Source organism: Eptatretus burgeri, chromosome 5 (genome assembly GCF_056783735.1).
Source record: "Eptatretus burgeri isolate ZD-2024b chromosome 5, Ebu_testis_v1, whole genome shotgun sequence".
NCBI lineage: Eukaryota > Metazoa > Chordata > Myxini > Myxiniformes > Myxinidae > Eptatretus > Eptatretus burgeri.
The window spans coordinates 86,268,940-86,283,989 of NC_140965.1; the positions used below are offsets into that span (position 1 = coordinate 86,268,940).

Sequence of the window (15,050 nt, forward strand, 5' to 3'; positions counted from 1 at the left end):
ACTTCTTGTTCACTGTCGGCAGCATGGTGGCTTTGCAGTCTTTAATTGTCTCTCTTCTTGTCATTATCTTCCTGCTGACTGGATAGGAAATACAACTTGGTTTTCCTCCAGAAACACACTTACTGTCCACACTACTTGAAAAATCCCAAGTCCATTTGTTACTGTGTTGTATTATATAATATCGCTGTACAGTGTTGTTCACTTCAGCTGTGATGGGTGTTCAATACTTTTTTTTCAATTTTGTATCTCTTAATTTCAATGCATTCACTCAATTTAACCTTCAAACTGTCTATCCCAGTAAAACAGAAGTTTTCTAATTGCTGCTTCACCCATATCTCAATTGCTTCAGTCAGTACCTCATTGGCAGTGAATTGGTGGTCATAAAGGTAGACTTCAATTGTTAAATCGTGTAACGGTCATTGGCGGCAAGGTATGGATTTTACGGGAGTTGATCGAGCTGCTCGAAGCCACAGTCACGATGGCAGTCTGGGTAACAAGGGTCTTGTGCACAGGTGTGTTGTCATAAAGGAGGAGCAAACTTTTGGTCAACATCCCTCAGTGCTTGTTTTTGATGGCCTGCTGGAATTTTTGCCAGATGCAGGTGTAATAGTCCCCTTTTATTTTAGCTTTGTCGGCATATAGTCAATCATCAATAATTCTGAAGCATCCTAGAAAATCGGTGCAATGATCTTGCAAGCTGAGAGTTGGGTGCAAAATGTATTGGGTGGTGGTGATCCCTTGGGCTTTTATTGCATGGGTTTCAATTGGGTTTCAGGATTCCAGTGCTGAAGTCACGTTTTATCGACAGTTATCGGTCAAACGATAATGGCAGATGGATCTGTGGGCAACATTTTGAGATATTTCTGTGACCTTATCATGCGAAACCTTCCATTTTTTTTTTTAAACCTTCACTTGGGCCACAGTTGGAGGGTCGGTTGCATTTGCCGACCATACTGACTTGGAGTAATCTTCAAAGGACTCATGTCAACATTTAAAATCGGCCTTCTGTATACTGTTAATGAAAGTGCACCATCGTCATGCCTGACCACCATTTGTTTTTGGATTTCCCTGAAGCTGGGGACCTTAACGTGTAGAGATTGAACGACACCCCGATCCCTAATTTTCACAACATCCATAATTTTAGGACACAGTAAACGTCTGAATTGCATTCTGAAAACATAACCACCAGTGATGTCAGATTAATGAAACATGTCTGTTTGGTTTGGAACAGGAAGACATTCAGTTTACAATGAGCAAACTCTACGGTGTGAGCAAATACTCCACCCGCAGAACTTTTGAATGCCCCACCAATGCAAGTGGGTGTTCTCATGAACTGCTATGTCACTACCACCTGTTTACTTGCAAATTGCGACCGAAATGCACATCGGTCGATACAACCCCACTCACGGTATGTAACATTCTTGGAACACCATCAGGCTCCGCCAGAGGGCACCAAATGCAGCTCAACCTCCATCGCGTGCGATTTCACTCTCGTCGGCAACAACCACTCGGATTCGCGACTTGCATCTCAAGGGCCAAGACCGAAGTCTTTTTCAGGGTTGTTAAAAATTACTGTTTTTCAAGTGAAGGTGCAGAGAAAAACAATGTACTTGACGTCAATTGCTGATAGGATCACTATTTTATGCGATTAAAGAGCGTTGTTGTGATAATGGTCCCACGGACACCATTCTTTGTTTGAATCCCAGGTGTAAAGCTGTGCTACTAGATTTGATTATATGAATTGGTGCCACATGCTGAGATCGGATATGTGATGTCATCAGAGTTACGTGATTGCCTGCTGTTCCTCTCTGGAGCGCATCGATAACGTAATGAATGATCCCCAGGCACTGTAAGAAATAAATAAAGTCCAAACTCATTATCTGTAACAGGTGTCATGTAAGTCTCACGTTATGTTTTTTGCAGAAAGACGAAAGTGCATGGGAGTTTCATAATTTGCGTTTAATTACCCTCGCGAGGGAATGCGATGGGAAAGAAATAAACAAATAAATAAAGGAAACTCCAAAAATCCTCGAAACTCATTAACGGAGAATGAATCGGTTATTTCATCATTGCAGAATTTCACGACAACGCTCAGTCGCATCTGCGAGTCATTGGCACATTTTTCACAACTGAAAGTTCCAAGTTTTGACCTTGAAATGCTCTTGTACATTCACACCATGGGGAATTTTCACCAACACCAATGGACACATTTCAGTTGTACAGGAACAACAACGGGCACGTGACTACTATGAAGCCAGGAAGGGGACAAGGCTCGGGGTTGAATTAGTTATTTTTCTATGTTGTTTGCTTGTTTAAACGAGTGTTCCGTGAATACCTATTTGTGGAACTTATTGGTAAAATGCTGTTCATTAAATTGAAAAAAAAATTGTTAGGGTTAGGGTTCATTCCTGTCCCCTTGAAGACTTGGCCAGGACAAGGCTGGCAAAATTGCTGACCTGTTTCCATGCCCAGGTCGTGCTGGGAGGTCACGGCTCAGATTAGACGGTATATACAATGCCGTGAAGGATATCATGCAGATTTGCAGATACGCAGAGGGTGCATACAGAGTTACATCATGCGGTGAAGGTTCGACTTCGAGACCGGCACCTGATCAGAACTTACACAGTGCACATTGCATCGATATTGTCGGTTGAACATTCGAGCTGAAGTGCCTGCCTACGAGGGTCCGTAAAAACAGGATGTCCCCATAAGTCCCAAAAATATTCTTTTTCAACTCACATAACCATGTTCTTTCATAGTTTCATCATTTAGTTTCAAATTAAATTATTTGGTGGAAACATATATGTTTACAATTAAATTCAAGCTGAAGTTTCTCAAAAAAAGTCATGTACTCATTTCAGTTTATGAAAAATGCAATCCCTGAAGTTTCGGATACACACATACATACAGCACCAAGATGCCTGGTGTTCGCATAATAGTAAAAGTGGCAGGTTTGGGATCCTCGGATCCCGAGTTTAAATCCTGTTCGGACATTAAGTAAATAACAGGTGGGGTTGACTCAGCCTGTCAAACTTCTGAGGTTGGCAAAATGAGTACCAGCTTGCTGTGATCACTGAACCATTTGAGTATCCTGAGTCGGAGTGGCGACCCATCCAGGATTGTGCTCAATAGCCCAGGAGACTGCTTTGGCAGCACTGACACTGTACAGAGTATGGTCCTGATGGAGGGATATGCCAAGGCTCCATGACAGTATGATAGATATATAACCCCCATGACTTGATGAGGTGGTACAGATCGAGTTCAACAGCAAAAGCTGCATGATCTGTTAGCACCAGGTGCCGTCTCCCAAATGAACACAGTCTCTGGCCTGCCGATCATGAGTTAGGTGAAGTTGCAGAAAGGAAGGATATATTAAACAAGAGGAGCAACGCTGACCCTCGATGCGGCATTTATGTGCATGACGTCAGCACCATGTCGCATTTCAAGTCAGAATTTCTCCTTTTGTTAAATATACGTATATATATATATATATATATTCGTAATTAAGACACTTTGCAGCACAATATTAAATTACTTGTAAATTAGAGATACTTGTACACCGGTGAAGAAGTAACGCATGATGGCGATAACCATTTATGATGGTTATTGGATGGACAAGGTATCGCGTGCCGGTGTATGAAGAAAAGATGCAACAGATGGAGGAAAGCGGGCATCGGTTTATCTGCTGAACCTCGATATAAACTGCATTTCAAAAAACAAAATGCACAGATACATACATATGTACATCCTCATAAAACAAATATATATATATATATATATATATATATATATATATATATATATACATATGTGTGTGTGTGTGTTTGTTAATTTTACAATAATTTGATCTGATTTAATGGTTGAGGGAGAGCAAACTCTACGACTTACTTCACAATTGGAATTAAATATGAATTCAATATGGTGGAATGTTATATGTTCATCTCTTCTTTCATTCTCTAACAGGCATATTCCCACCTTCTTGTGACCTGGGAAAGTATTTGGCCCAATTCTTTCACGAGCCGGCTCGCACGGCCTGACGATAGACTAAGTCGGTTAAAGTAGGCATTTGTAAGAGCAGGAATCAGGCAGGACGTCAGCGCCAGGTCGCCAACTCTTCACGGTTTCCGAGCTCTTTCATATCCACCAACTAATGCCAGCAGACAGGATGCCCAGGTTAACGTCCATCCGAGGGACGTTACCCACATTGATGCCTCGCCCTGCATGGGAAACACCAGGATGACAGTTTAGAGTTTATCGCTGTGTCAAAATATGAACCCAGGCTAGACAACTAAGAGGTGAGTGCACATACCTCGAAGCTATCCTGCCAGCCATTTCCATTGATATATATATATATATATATATATATATATATATATATATATATATATATATATATATATATATATATATATATATATATATATATATATATATATATATATATATATATGCATTACATACATGTATATACACCCCTCAACCTGTGTAGTTTTATTTCAAAGAGCAGGAAACAATTTTACTGTGCACGAGTCAAATAGAATAATATCCCTTTTATTCTGCGCACAGCAATAACAGTGGGGCTGCGTTATATTACATTACCTCGGCTACGGTTATTGATTTTGACTACAGACGATGTTCAAACACAGTTATGTCAACAACAATGAAGTCTCGACTTGAGAGAGCTCGCGTTTGAGTCCCGACTGAGGGTTTTTACGTCACAGAGGGTTTAATTCGTGTCGTACTCGTGTGAAGCGCATGAGCATGCCATCGCCACCATGAAGGCAAATGAGCATGGAATATAAAACTGCAATGTTAAATGAATTGCGCATTAAATCGTAACGTCGCCAGGTATGAGCCTGGAAGTTGTGCTTCTCACGCTTATTATTACGTCATTCATGTTATACAGTCACTTAATGCAATGTGAGAATACGAGCGGCGCAGGTTGAATTACCTCGGGTGAAATGACAATGTGTAGTAAAAATATCATTCATGTAAAATGTCCTTCATATATTGTATATGTTAACCAGGCTTGGTGGTGTAATAGTTAGAGTGTCCATTTTGATTCTGGGAGGTTGGTGTTTCGAACCCTGGTGGAGTCATACATACCAAACACTAAAAATGGTACTTGCTGCTTCGTTGCATTTGAAAGCAGAGAGCATGGACAAGCAACCACATCTTAGCAATCAGAGTGCAGGCTTTGAAGGGACGATTTGGCATCCTCTTGCATTGAAGTTCCTTGTAAGGAAACGTTATTATTACTATCAAGTTACCGGTGCCTGCATGGGATTCTATGCTGGGCATGAATGGAGAAGGCAAAAATGCGAATGGCGTCTTCCGTCATCGAGCTGGTAAGCTGGGAGCAACAACTTGCATTTATTGCCGCATCTGATGCAATTTAAATGTTCTAATCGAGGTTCTCCATTTGAAACCGTTCGAATTTCGTATCGCTATCAAAACCAGTGACCAATTGTAAGTGACTAGTCGGATGATTATTGTGTTGAATTTCGGGAGAGAGAGCAAAGGCGCTGCAGGTTGGTGGAATCACTTTTGTTCAATCCTACATTGCAGCAGAAATAACCTCATTGAATGCAGTCACAAGGGCTTCAGAAAGGCTCATGTACTTCATGGGTTCATAAAGTAAGTGTTGTATGTCATATGATCAGCAAAAATTAATTAATTAACGACAAGCGTGAGTTTTCTGTGTGTTAAATAAATCCATATACGTCGTTCTATGACAACCATTTTCACCGTTGAACTGAACAATCAAACGTATTTCTATTTTCGTTTCTGATTCCAACCCACAGACTTCCTGATCAATCGTAGCACAAAAAAACAAGAAGAAGAAATCATCTGTTGAATCCAATCGACTGTGCATTGGTATGTATAAATGTGTGCATATACCATCTTGCAGAGTGGGGAAGGTAGTCTGTAACTGACTGAATATTTTGGGGGTGGGGTAGGGGTGGTGCGGTGGAGGGGAGAGGGATGGAGAGTGGGGAAACGCATCACATGATCAGGTATACGAGTGTCTCCTGATGATTTTTGATGACCATGAGTTTCTGGAACAACTCACAGCTTTCGTTCCGTCCATATGTCATTAGAGCTCATGTTCGTCGTTACTCGTTACTTGCACCCTCGAACTAAACGTTATGAGACTGAATCCTGAGCAACGCCTCCCCCCTTCCCCAACCGCACCCCCATCACTTTTTCACCCAACAACTCCAAAGATGTCCCTGACGGACATACACCGACAGCACATACATGGCCCACATCTGGTGTGGTGTTGGTAAATGTATACACATTCAACAGGGAAATCAAATCAAGAGAGGAGCTTCTTTTTCTTATAATGTATACACTAAATCTCCCTTAACATCCACAACACCCCAACTCAGTCATATATATATATATATATATATATATATATATATATATATATATATATATATATATATATATATATATATATATATATATATATATATATATTTGTAGTATCAGAGTGTGGTTGGCACATTGTACATGGAAACCATATGACAAGCATCCCCAAATGAGTCCCTTTCATTAAGGTTGGGGGTGGGGGCCTCTGGTGAGAGAGGAGTGATGCATCCCGAATGATGACACCTTCCCAATAATTACACACTCCACTTCTGGGGAATCGACATAATGTGGTTGAGTTACAAGCATTTATTGTCGTATAGCGTGCAATCCTTGCCTTTCCGAGCGGCTCTCTCTCTTCCCGACAGCACTCCGGGAATCACTCTTTGTCCACAACCATTCCGACATTTGCAATTAATTGACAATCCTCGCTGATCAGGTGTGGGATGTCAGAGCAATTCCATTACATGGCTGTCCAATTATAACGACCACAAAACTATAACATAATTACGGATAACATAACTGAAAGACAAGCATCACTACCGGATTGTGAAGGCTCGACAAGGTCAGCGGAATTATTTATGATTGTACAGATTCCTCCTGCGCGGAGTACTTTGTTTGCGCGTCATCAAAAGGCGATTGATTTATAAAGAATGAAATATTAAAGGAGAAACGTGTGTGGCCCCCACTTATGGTTTGGTGAGTTCGTGTTGAAGTTCACAAAACGTTAACAGTGCAGTGTAAAGTGTGTGATGACACACACACACACACACACACACACACACACACACACACACACACACACACACACACACACACACACACACACACACACACACACACACATATATATATATATATCATTTACGTGGTCTGTTGGACCATTTTGAGTGTTTGTTGGCCGACCTCTTTGAATGCTCACCAGTGACACACACACACACTGAATGCTCACCAGTGACACACACACACACACACACCTGGCTTGAGATGGTCAGGTCCTGAGTTCAAGTCCCAGCTGTTCCAAAATAATAAGACCAGGTAAGGTGACACGGCCTGCCATCCTTCCGAGGTCAGCAAAACGAGTTCCTCCTTGCTGGGAAAAGGTAAACCAGTTGAGTATCTTGTGTCGGAGTGGTGACCCATCCAGTATTGTGGCCCCGAACCAATTAAACGACCTCGGTGGCCCAACGTGCCTGACAGCAAGAGGATTATGTATATATAATCGAACAATCAACCAATAATCACGAGGGAAAATACATGATATGTGGAGTACAAGTAGGTTCATGATAATCAAAGCTGAGTAAATAAAGTTCGTACTTTCAAGACAGATTTTGTAAAATTTCTTTTTTACTGAGATTCGCCGGTGGCTGATAAAAGCAACAAAGACCGTATAGTCCGACGACAACAACCAGTAACCGGCTCAGCAGAGCAGTCGGTGACAACAACCAGTCTCCGGATCAGCAGAGCAGTAGGCAACAACAACCATTCGCCGGATCAGCAGAGCAGTAGACAACAACAACCAGTAGCCGGATCACAGAGCAGTCGGTGACAGCAACCAGTCTCCGGATCAGCAGAGCAGTAGGCAACAACAACCATTCGCCGGATCAGCAGAGCAGTAGACAACAACAACCAGTAGCCGGATCACAGAGCAGTAGGCAACAACAACCAGTCGCCGGATCAGCAGAGCAGTAGGCAACAACAACCAGTAGCCGGATCAACAGAGCAGTAGGCAACAACAACCAGTAGCCGAATCAGCAGAGCAGTAGGCGACAACAACCAGTAGCCAGATCAGCAGAGCAGTAGGCGACAACAACCAGTAGCCGGATCAGCAGAGCAGTAGGTGACAACAACCAGTAGCCAGATCAGCAGAGCAGTAGGCAACAACAACCAGTAGCCGGATCAGCAGAGCAGTAGGCGACAACAACCAGTAGCCGGATCAGCAGAGCAGTAGGCGACAACAACCAGTAGCCGGATCAGCAGAGCAGTAGGCGACAACAACCAGTCACCGGATCAGCAGAGCAGTAGACAACAGCAACCAGTAGCCGGATCAGCAGAGCAGTAGGTGACAACAACCAGTCTCCGGATCAGCAGAGCAGTAGGCGACAACAACCAGTCTCTGGATCAGCAGAGCAGTAGGCGACAACAACCAGTCGCCGGTGCTTTCAGAAGGTCTAGGTTTACAAGCACCTGCTGTGATGATTGCCCTGTTGCCAGGATGGTCGGCATGCCCTCCCGGAGCAGTTTCCAAAAGCTTCAGACACACTCACCGGGCCCGTCCAAAGCATTTTCTTGCACAGACAAGGTCGAGCTGTGTTCGAATCCCCTCGACTCGACGGCAAACGTCGCGCGAAGCCGTCTCTCTCCCCCATTATCACCCAAAGGTACCAAAACGTGCCACCGCCCCCACCCCCTCTCTCTACTCCCTCCCCTCAACGTGGTCGGGTCTACAATGTAATTGAATTAATTAGGACGCTTTGTACATCGCATGGGACGACCAATGAGCATCCGAGCTCGATATCACACCGACCCTCCCTCCTTACCTCCTCTGCTTCTCCTTGTTCTCTCCCCCCTCCTTACTCACCCCCGTCCACCGCTGCGAGCTCCTTCGGACTCGCACAACAGGAGTGAAGCAGGCGGGAGGGGAGGGAGGATTGGGGAACTGTTGGGGGGGGAGGGAGGGAGGAGGGATGAGGGGAGGTGTGGAGAGGGGGGAGAGGGGGGAGAGGGTGGGAGGTGGCGCGAATGTAAAGAGGCCCCGTCTCCGTTTAGCTCGAGTAATTGCGACTATAGCACGGGGTACTCTTCGTCTCACGAAGCTCTATATAAGCGCGAGTTGTCCGAAGGAGGCGGGTTTGAGGCTCGACGTGTCGGGCACACCGAACACCCTGGCCGAGGGAGGACGGCGCGCTTGGCCGGAGTTCGTTTGGCCCCAGAAGAGGAGCCAAACTCGCCGCCCGAGCTCCGAGCCGTCGGCATGGAAGAACTGACCGCCTTTGTGTCCAAGTCTTTCGAAAGCAAAGTGAAGGACCGCAAGGAGAGCATCACGTACCGCGAGGTTCTCGAGGGAGGAGCCCTCCAGCGGCAGCGAGTGCCTCTGGGTCACGAGGAGCCCGGCTCGATCCCGGCCGCGCCCGAACCCGCAGCCGTCGCACCACGAGCCGGCGGCCCGCCGGCTCCTCGGACGCCCGGGAGCCGAGAGGCAACTGCGGGCGAAGCTGAGGGCGAGAGGAACATGGGCGACGTCGGAGCAGCCCGACCGCGGGATGGTAACGAGGGGTTTACGCTTGGCTGGGGACGGGACGGGACGGGAGGTGAGACGGGGGAGGGAGGGGGGTGGAGGTATGTCTGGTGATGTTGAAGGAGAGAGAGAGGGAGAGAATGAGGGACAGAGCGAGATAGACAGGTCGTTGGGGGCCAAGAGTGTCCCACACGGACGGACGGACATTCCTTGCTGGTTTCCGATGCGGTATTCAAGGATAAAAGTTTTCCTCCAGGGGTCACAGCACGTACCGTTCGTGCGACTTGAGGTGGTGAGCCAAAGAATTTCGCGCATCGTGGTGCGTAAACGGGTAAACGGGTAAACGGGTAAACGGGTAAACGGGTAAACGGGTAAACGGGTAAACGGGTAAACGGGTAAACGGGTAAACGCCGATTGATTGTGCATTACTGTGAACGACAAGTGTAGATACGTCGCCACGTAAAGGCGGCTATCTTCATCGCTCGTGTGCACGAACTGCACGGTAGTCGTGGAACCCCGCACGGCTGGCACGCTCTGTTTAGAATTGCAGAAACGTGTATTTATAAACGGTGTCCGATCTGTCGTCAAGCGGCTAAAAGACGTTCCCAATGAGTCGTGTGATTGCGAACGGCGCACGGGATTCACGGGACCGCGTGCTCCATCGGCATCGGAACTTTCAAACTGCTTTCCACAAATGATATCCATCAATAACCAGGACCCGGGGACCCAGGATTTACAACGGACGCGACGTGTGCGTAAAAAGGCGGGAAAAAAATATTTGCAACAATTCCGCGGCAACCTTGCAGGCTTGACAAATGGGGTCTTCTTTCTGGAAGATGGCATCCCGAGGCGATTGAATCAATTAACGCTTAGGGTAGGAGAAGCAAACGATTATTTATGGATCGTTGAACGGACGGTGGTGATAAGGGCCGATGGGGGGGGGGGCGATTATGGGGTCCGTACGCACGGCTTGGCAGACAGGCCCTTGTAACGACGAATTGCCTCTAATTGAATCGGCCGATGTCTCGGCGGGAGCAAGTGATATGTTCGATAGAGGAGACCGTTGAACGTGGTGTAGTACCGATGTCGCTGTGTATTTGGCACAAACCGAACCGCTCGTGCTCCAAGTGAAACGCAATGGAATGATTATTGTTTCTCGTTTCATCATCGACCGATTATTTCCGTTGCTCAAGCAATTCCCTCAAGGGGGTTTGATTTTTAAATTAGCATTTGGAATACATTATAACATGCAGTAACGATATATATATATATATATATATATATATATATATATATATATATATATATATATATATATATATATATATATATATATATATATATGTTGCTGCACAAGCAATGCGGTCCTGAGGTTCGAGTCCTAAGTTCAGACATGACTTTGTTCACACTTGCCCAACGGTAGAATTCATTTGTGTATATATATATATATATATATATATATATATATATATATATATATATATATATATATATATATATATATATATATATATATATATATATATATATATATATTTGTAATCTGGAATTGCAAAGTGTCAGAAGCTCTGCCGTGCGAACTGACGCAATTTATACAGACATGTATGCTGCACAGGTGTATTGATTGTCATGGCAACTCGTACAACAAAACGGTGACTTGTTCTCACCAGATCGCTTTGTTTCGAAGCGACTCAACGCATTTGTTGCCGGTATAGCAATTCGTCATGAAGGAGCACGAGGTGATTTCGTGCTTCAAATGCAGGTCAGTGCTTGCTATCGATAGGATCGTGTATATACCAAATACTTCATTACGTCATAAATATATTTGATGTAATTTTTTTCCTGTTTTGTGAAATTAATTTGAGCTTTTCGTGCGTGTCGGAGTAGGTCATTGCAAACTATAAACGCATAATTCCAAATGGGTGAGCGCACTGACTAGTTGGTGGGAGAGAGCTTTGGAGGTGAATTACATAATTTACTTATAATTTACAAAATCCGAAACTGTTCGCTGATTTTTTACATATTCGCTATTCTGGTTATTTGAAACGAACTTTTCCGAAGCACAGCCTTTAACACTTTCGTTGAGCATGCAGCCAGCTGTTTGCTGTATGTTAACGGGGAATTGATACCAAGGGTATGGAAGGAAATAAATATACGAATGATATAGTAACGGATAATGATGTCTCTTTCTCGTCCCCGAAAACAATCTGGGTTACAAGTACCTGATAACATTACGTTACAATTGAAGCGCCGTCTGTCTTGCGTGTTTCACTGGGTGTGATGAATGCGTTATTGTTTGACTTACCTATTTGGTTATGATTATGATTGATCTGAAGCGGAGGACAGGCATGAATGGTTATTTGTTTTTCAATTCAAATCGTGGCACCTTGGTGTGACCGCACAGCGCACGCATCGGTACCCCGCCTTGACAACAACCCCCTTTTATTCTGTAGTGTTCGGGTCATGACACGTGTGTTTCTTCCTCACCCTGCACGTGCTTACCGCCATGTATCTTGCTCACCCCTAACTAGTCATGCCATATTTTGAGATATTCTCCGATACTGTTTAAAAATACATTTTGGTTTCATTTCGACGATTTTTCCCTTTGTACTCTACTGTGTATACAGCACGAGAATTCATCCTTTCTTTCCTTTGTTTGCAAAGTACATACGAACATCCGATATGACTTCGGCCAATTTTGCCTTCCCCCCTTCCCTGCACCCTTATACACCATGCACAGAGGCCAAAGAGAGGAGAGATGATCGTGCCGATGAGGAGGAAGGGCAGACGAAGCTGAAGCAGCGACGTAGCCGCACCAACTTCACTCTGGAGCAGCTCAACGAATTAGAACGACTGTTCGACGAGACGCACTACCCGGACGCATTCATGCGGGAGGAACTGAGCCAGCGCCTCGGCTTGTCGGAAGCACGTGTACAGGTCTGAAAAGGTTCTGCCTGTTTGTTAGTGCATATATATTTTAAACTCTCAATGGTTGGAACAAATCAAAATAGAACACTTACTCCACTGAAACCCACTCCAAAACCTTGGTGGAGGAGTGAGTAAGGCTGAGCAAGCTATCGAAAGTTGGCGAATAATGCTGAGAAAGTTCACCTGAAGTGACGGAATAACTAGTCTGGATGATAAATCGTGTGGGCAATTTGTATTACATTGACTGTTTTTCATACGTGATAGCATACATACCTCAACGAACAGTTATTTCATTTTCTCTCAGTGCTATCAATGATCTTGCAATCAAATTATTTATCAGGATTCAATTTTGCATGAATGTCCAAACGATAGTGCATGAAACTTTTGTTAACTATCCTGAATGAAAATCGGATTTTACAAAAACCCTAAGTCAATGCTCCTGTCGGTAAAACATGAAAAGTAATCACCAATCTATCTGGGTAGGGGCGCAGTCAGATTTTTCGAAGGGGGAAGGGGTGAGGGGGTTTCCACATTGCCTATCGAGTATCCAAAATCACCGAATTAAAAGGGGTAGGGGACAGAAGGTGTATTGTTCGACAATTACACTATGTCTACTGTTGCCAAAGGGTAGACAGGCCACCTGCACCCCCCCCCCCCCACATTGCTCTGCTATACTTCAATGATATTCTAACAGTAGCTTTAGTGACAAGGTGAGACTTGTGGATATGACTTTGTTCTTCTACAGGTTTGGTTTCAGAACAGACGTGCCAAATGCCGCAAACAGGAGAATCAAATGCATAAAGGTACGTACCGGCGCCTCTGATAGACACTCTCTCTGTTTGTCGAAGTCCTTCAGACAGTTCGACTCGTCTGGCCCTGCGGATAGCAGCGATTCCTGGGAAATATTCAAGGATTATATATTTGATTTGGAATATATTATACTTGGCATTAAATGATTGTTATTTTTTGCAATTATCATTTGTCTATCCTGGGTTCTGCTTATATAGTTTACATAATATGTACAACATACTCGCCTGAAACTCAAGCCAAGTGATTTGTGCAAAGATTTATCAGCAAGTCCATGGCCAAAATTTTAGAATATATATATATATATATATATATATATATATATATATATATATATATATATATATATATATATATATATATATATATATGTAAATCAAGGGTGATTGTTCACTTAATTGCTTTGAGAAAAATACTATGTGGAAAGATTCAGTTAAAATTGTCATCATAATCGTTTCACTAATGTTGGTCCATTGTTTTCATGAGAGGCCATGGACTTACTGATCGTCTGTACATCACCGTTCCGTGAAACTTTGCACAACATATTATGAATTCCAAATTATGTCTCAAAGTGTTTTCGTCCTTTTTGAATCATGAAATTATTCGTTTATTTTTTTTTTGGTGTCTGAAAGGCAAAAGTTTGTTCGTGATGTATGGCTGTGGGTAGGGGAGTTGGGGTGGTAGGGGACTGGCGGTGATGGGAGACACCATGGAAAGCAAAGCATGACCGGGGAGTGCGAGTGTGAATCTTAAACAACTCCCTGATAAGTGGTGAGAAAGCAAATCCAACTGTACAGTTTATCACTGTGTGCACAGGCTAAGGAATCCATTACTTAATTGGAAAAAGAAAACGTTTCTGGGAAAACTTTTTTAAGCTAGTTCGTAAATAACAGTGAGGGTGTTTAATATCAATCAAAATCTTAATTGTATAAATTGAAAAGTTAGATGACAGCAAAACATTGAGTAGTTTGCCGAGAAGAGATAGGGCTGTAGTGGAGGCATGGGGGATCGATCGGATTTAAGAAATAATTAAATGCTCATGGGTAACGTTACCAGACTGATACGATTTGCTTTGGGAGAGTAGGATGTACATGCAGGTAGGATGCAGGTACATGTTCTGGTTGTGCACCTTACAGGTGAACCCACATGCCCACCCCCTCCCCATGCACTCTACCCTCTCCTTTGTTGTACCTGTCTGTCTCTAACGTCTCCACCCCATTCCTACTTTTTTATTGTCAGGTTGTTAAATATACTTACAGTCTCTATACATATGTTGTCACCCATGTTGCATCATGACATATTGTTTTCCTATCTTTGTGGAGACTGTGCAGCCTTGTATGGAACACTCTGTATTTCCTGTACAGTGCAAGGATTTCATGGACTGCGGTTGATTTTATTGGGTAGAGTGCAAAGCAGGCATACAGTGTTTTGAATCCATTTTACAATCATATATAGTGCATGTTTGTGATCAGGCACAGTGTAATTGTCAGTTTAACAATCATATTACAGTATCTACACTCTCAGAACCTAGTATGCAAACACAGACCAGAACTTACCATTTTTAATCTCTTTTACGTTGTTTATAGAATGGCCCGACAAGCTTCCTGCATTGTTTGCACGAACGTGGGATCCTTTGGGAGGAATTACCAACAAATTTTATACGGAGAGAGACAAACAATTTACCGCCGTCTCATGCATACAT

The 15,050-nt window shown here is 43.7% G+C and overlaps 1 protein-coding gene across 5 annotated transcripts in view; it reads left to right on the plus strand.

The window, feature by feature from the left end:
- Window positions 1-9,150: 9,150 nt before the first annotated feature.
- Window positions 9,151-15,050, plus strand: part of SHOX2 (SHOX homeobox 2) — an 8,763-nt gene continuing 2,863 nt past the window's right edge. For 2 of the 5 annotated variants that reach the window (XM_085882789.1, XM_085882790.1), the window contains exons 1-3: window positions 9,151-9,686; window positions 12,354-12,550; window positions 13,287-13,344. In XM_085882789.1, coding sequence (XP_085738915.1) covers window positions 9,350-9,686; window positions 12,354-12,550; window positions 13,287-13,344 — 592 coding nt within the window. In that variant the 5' untranslated portion in view covers window positions 9,151-9,349. The remainder of the gene's footprint in view (window positions 9,687-12,353; window positions 12,551-13,286; window positions 13,345-15,050) is intronic. The other 3 variants (XM_085882787.1, XM_085882788.1, XM_085882791.1) reach the window with 3 other exon arrangements.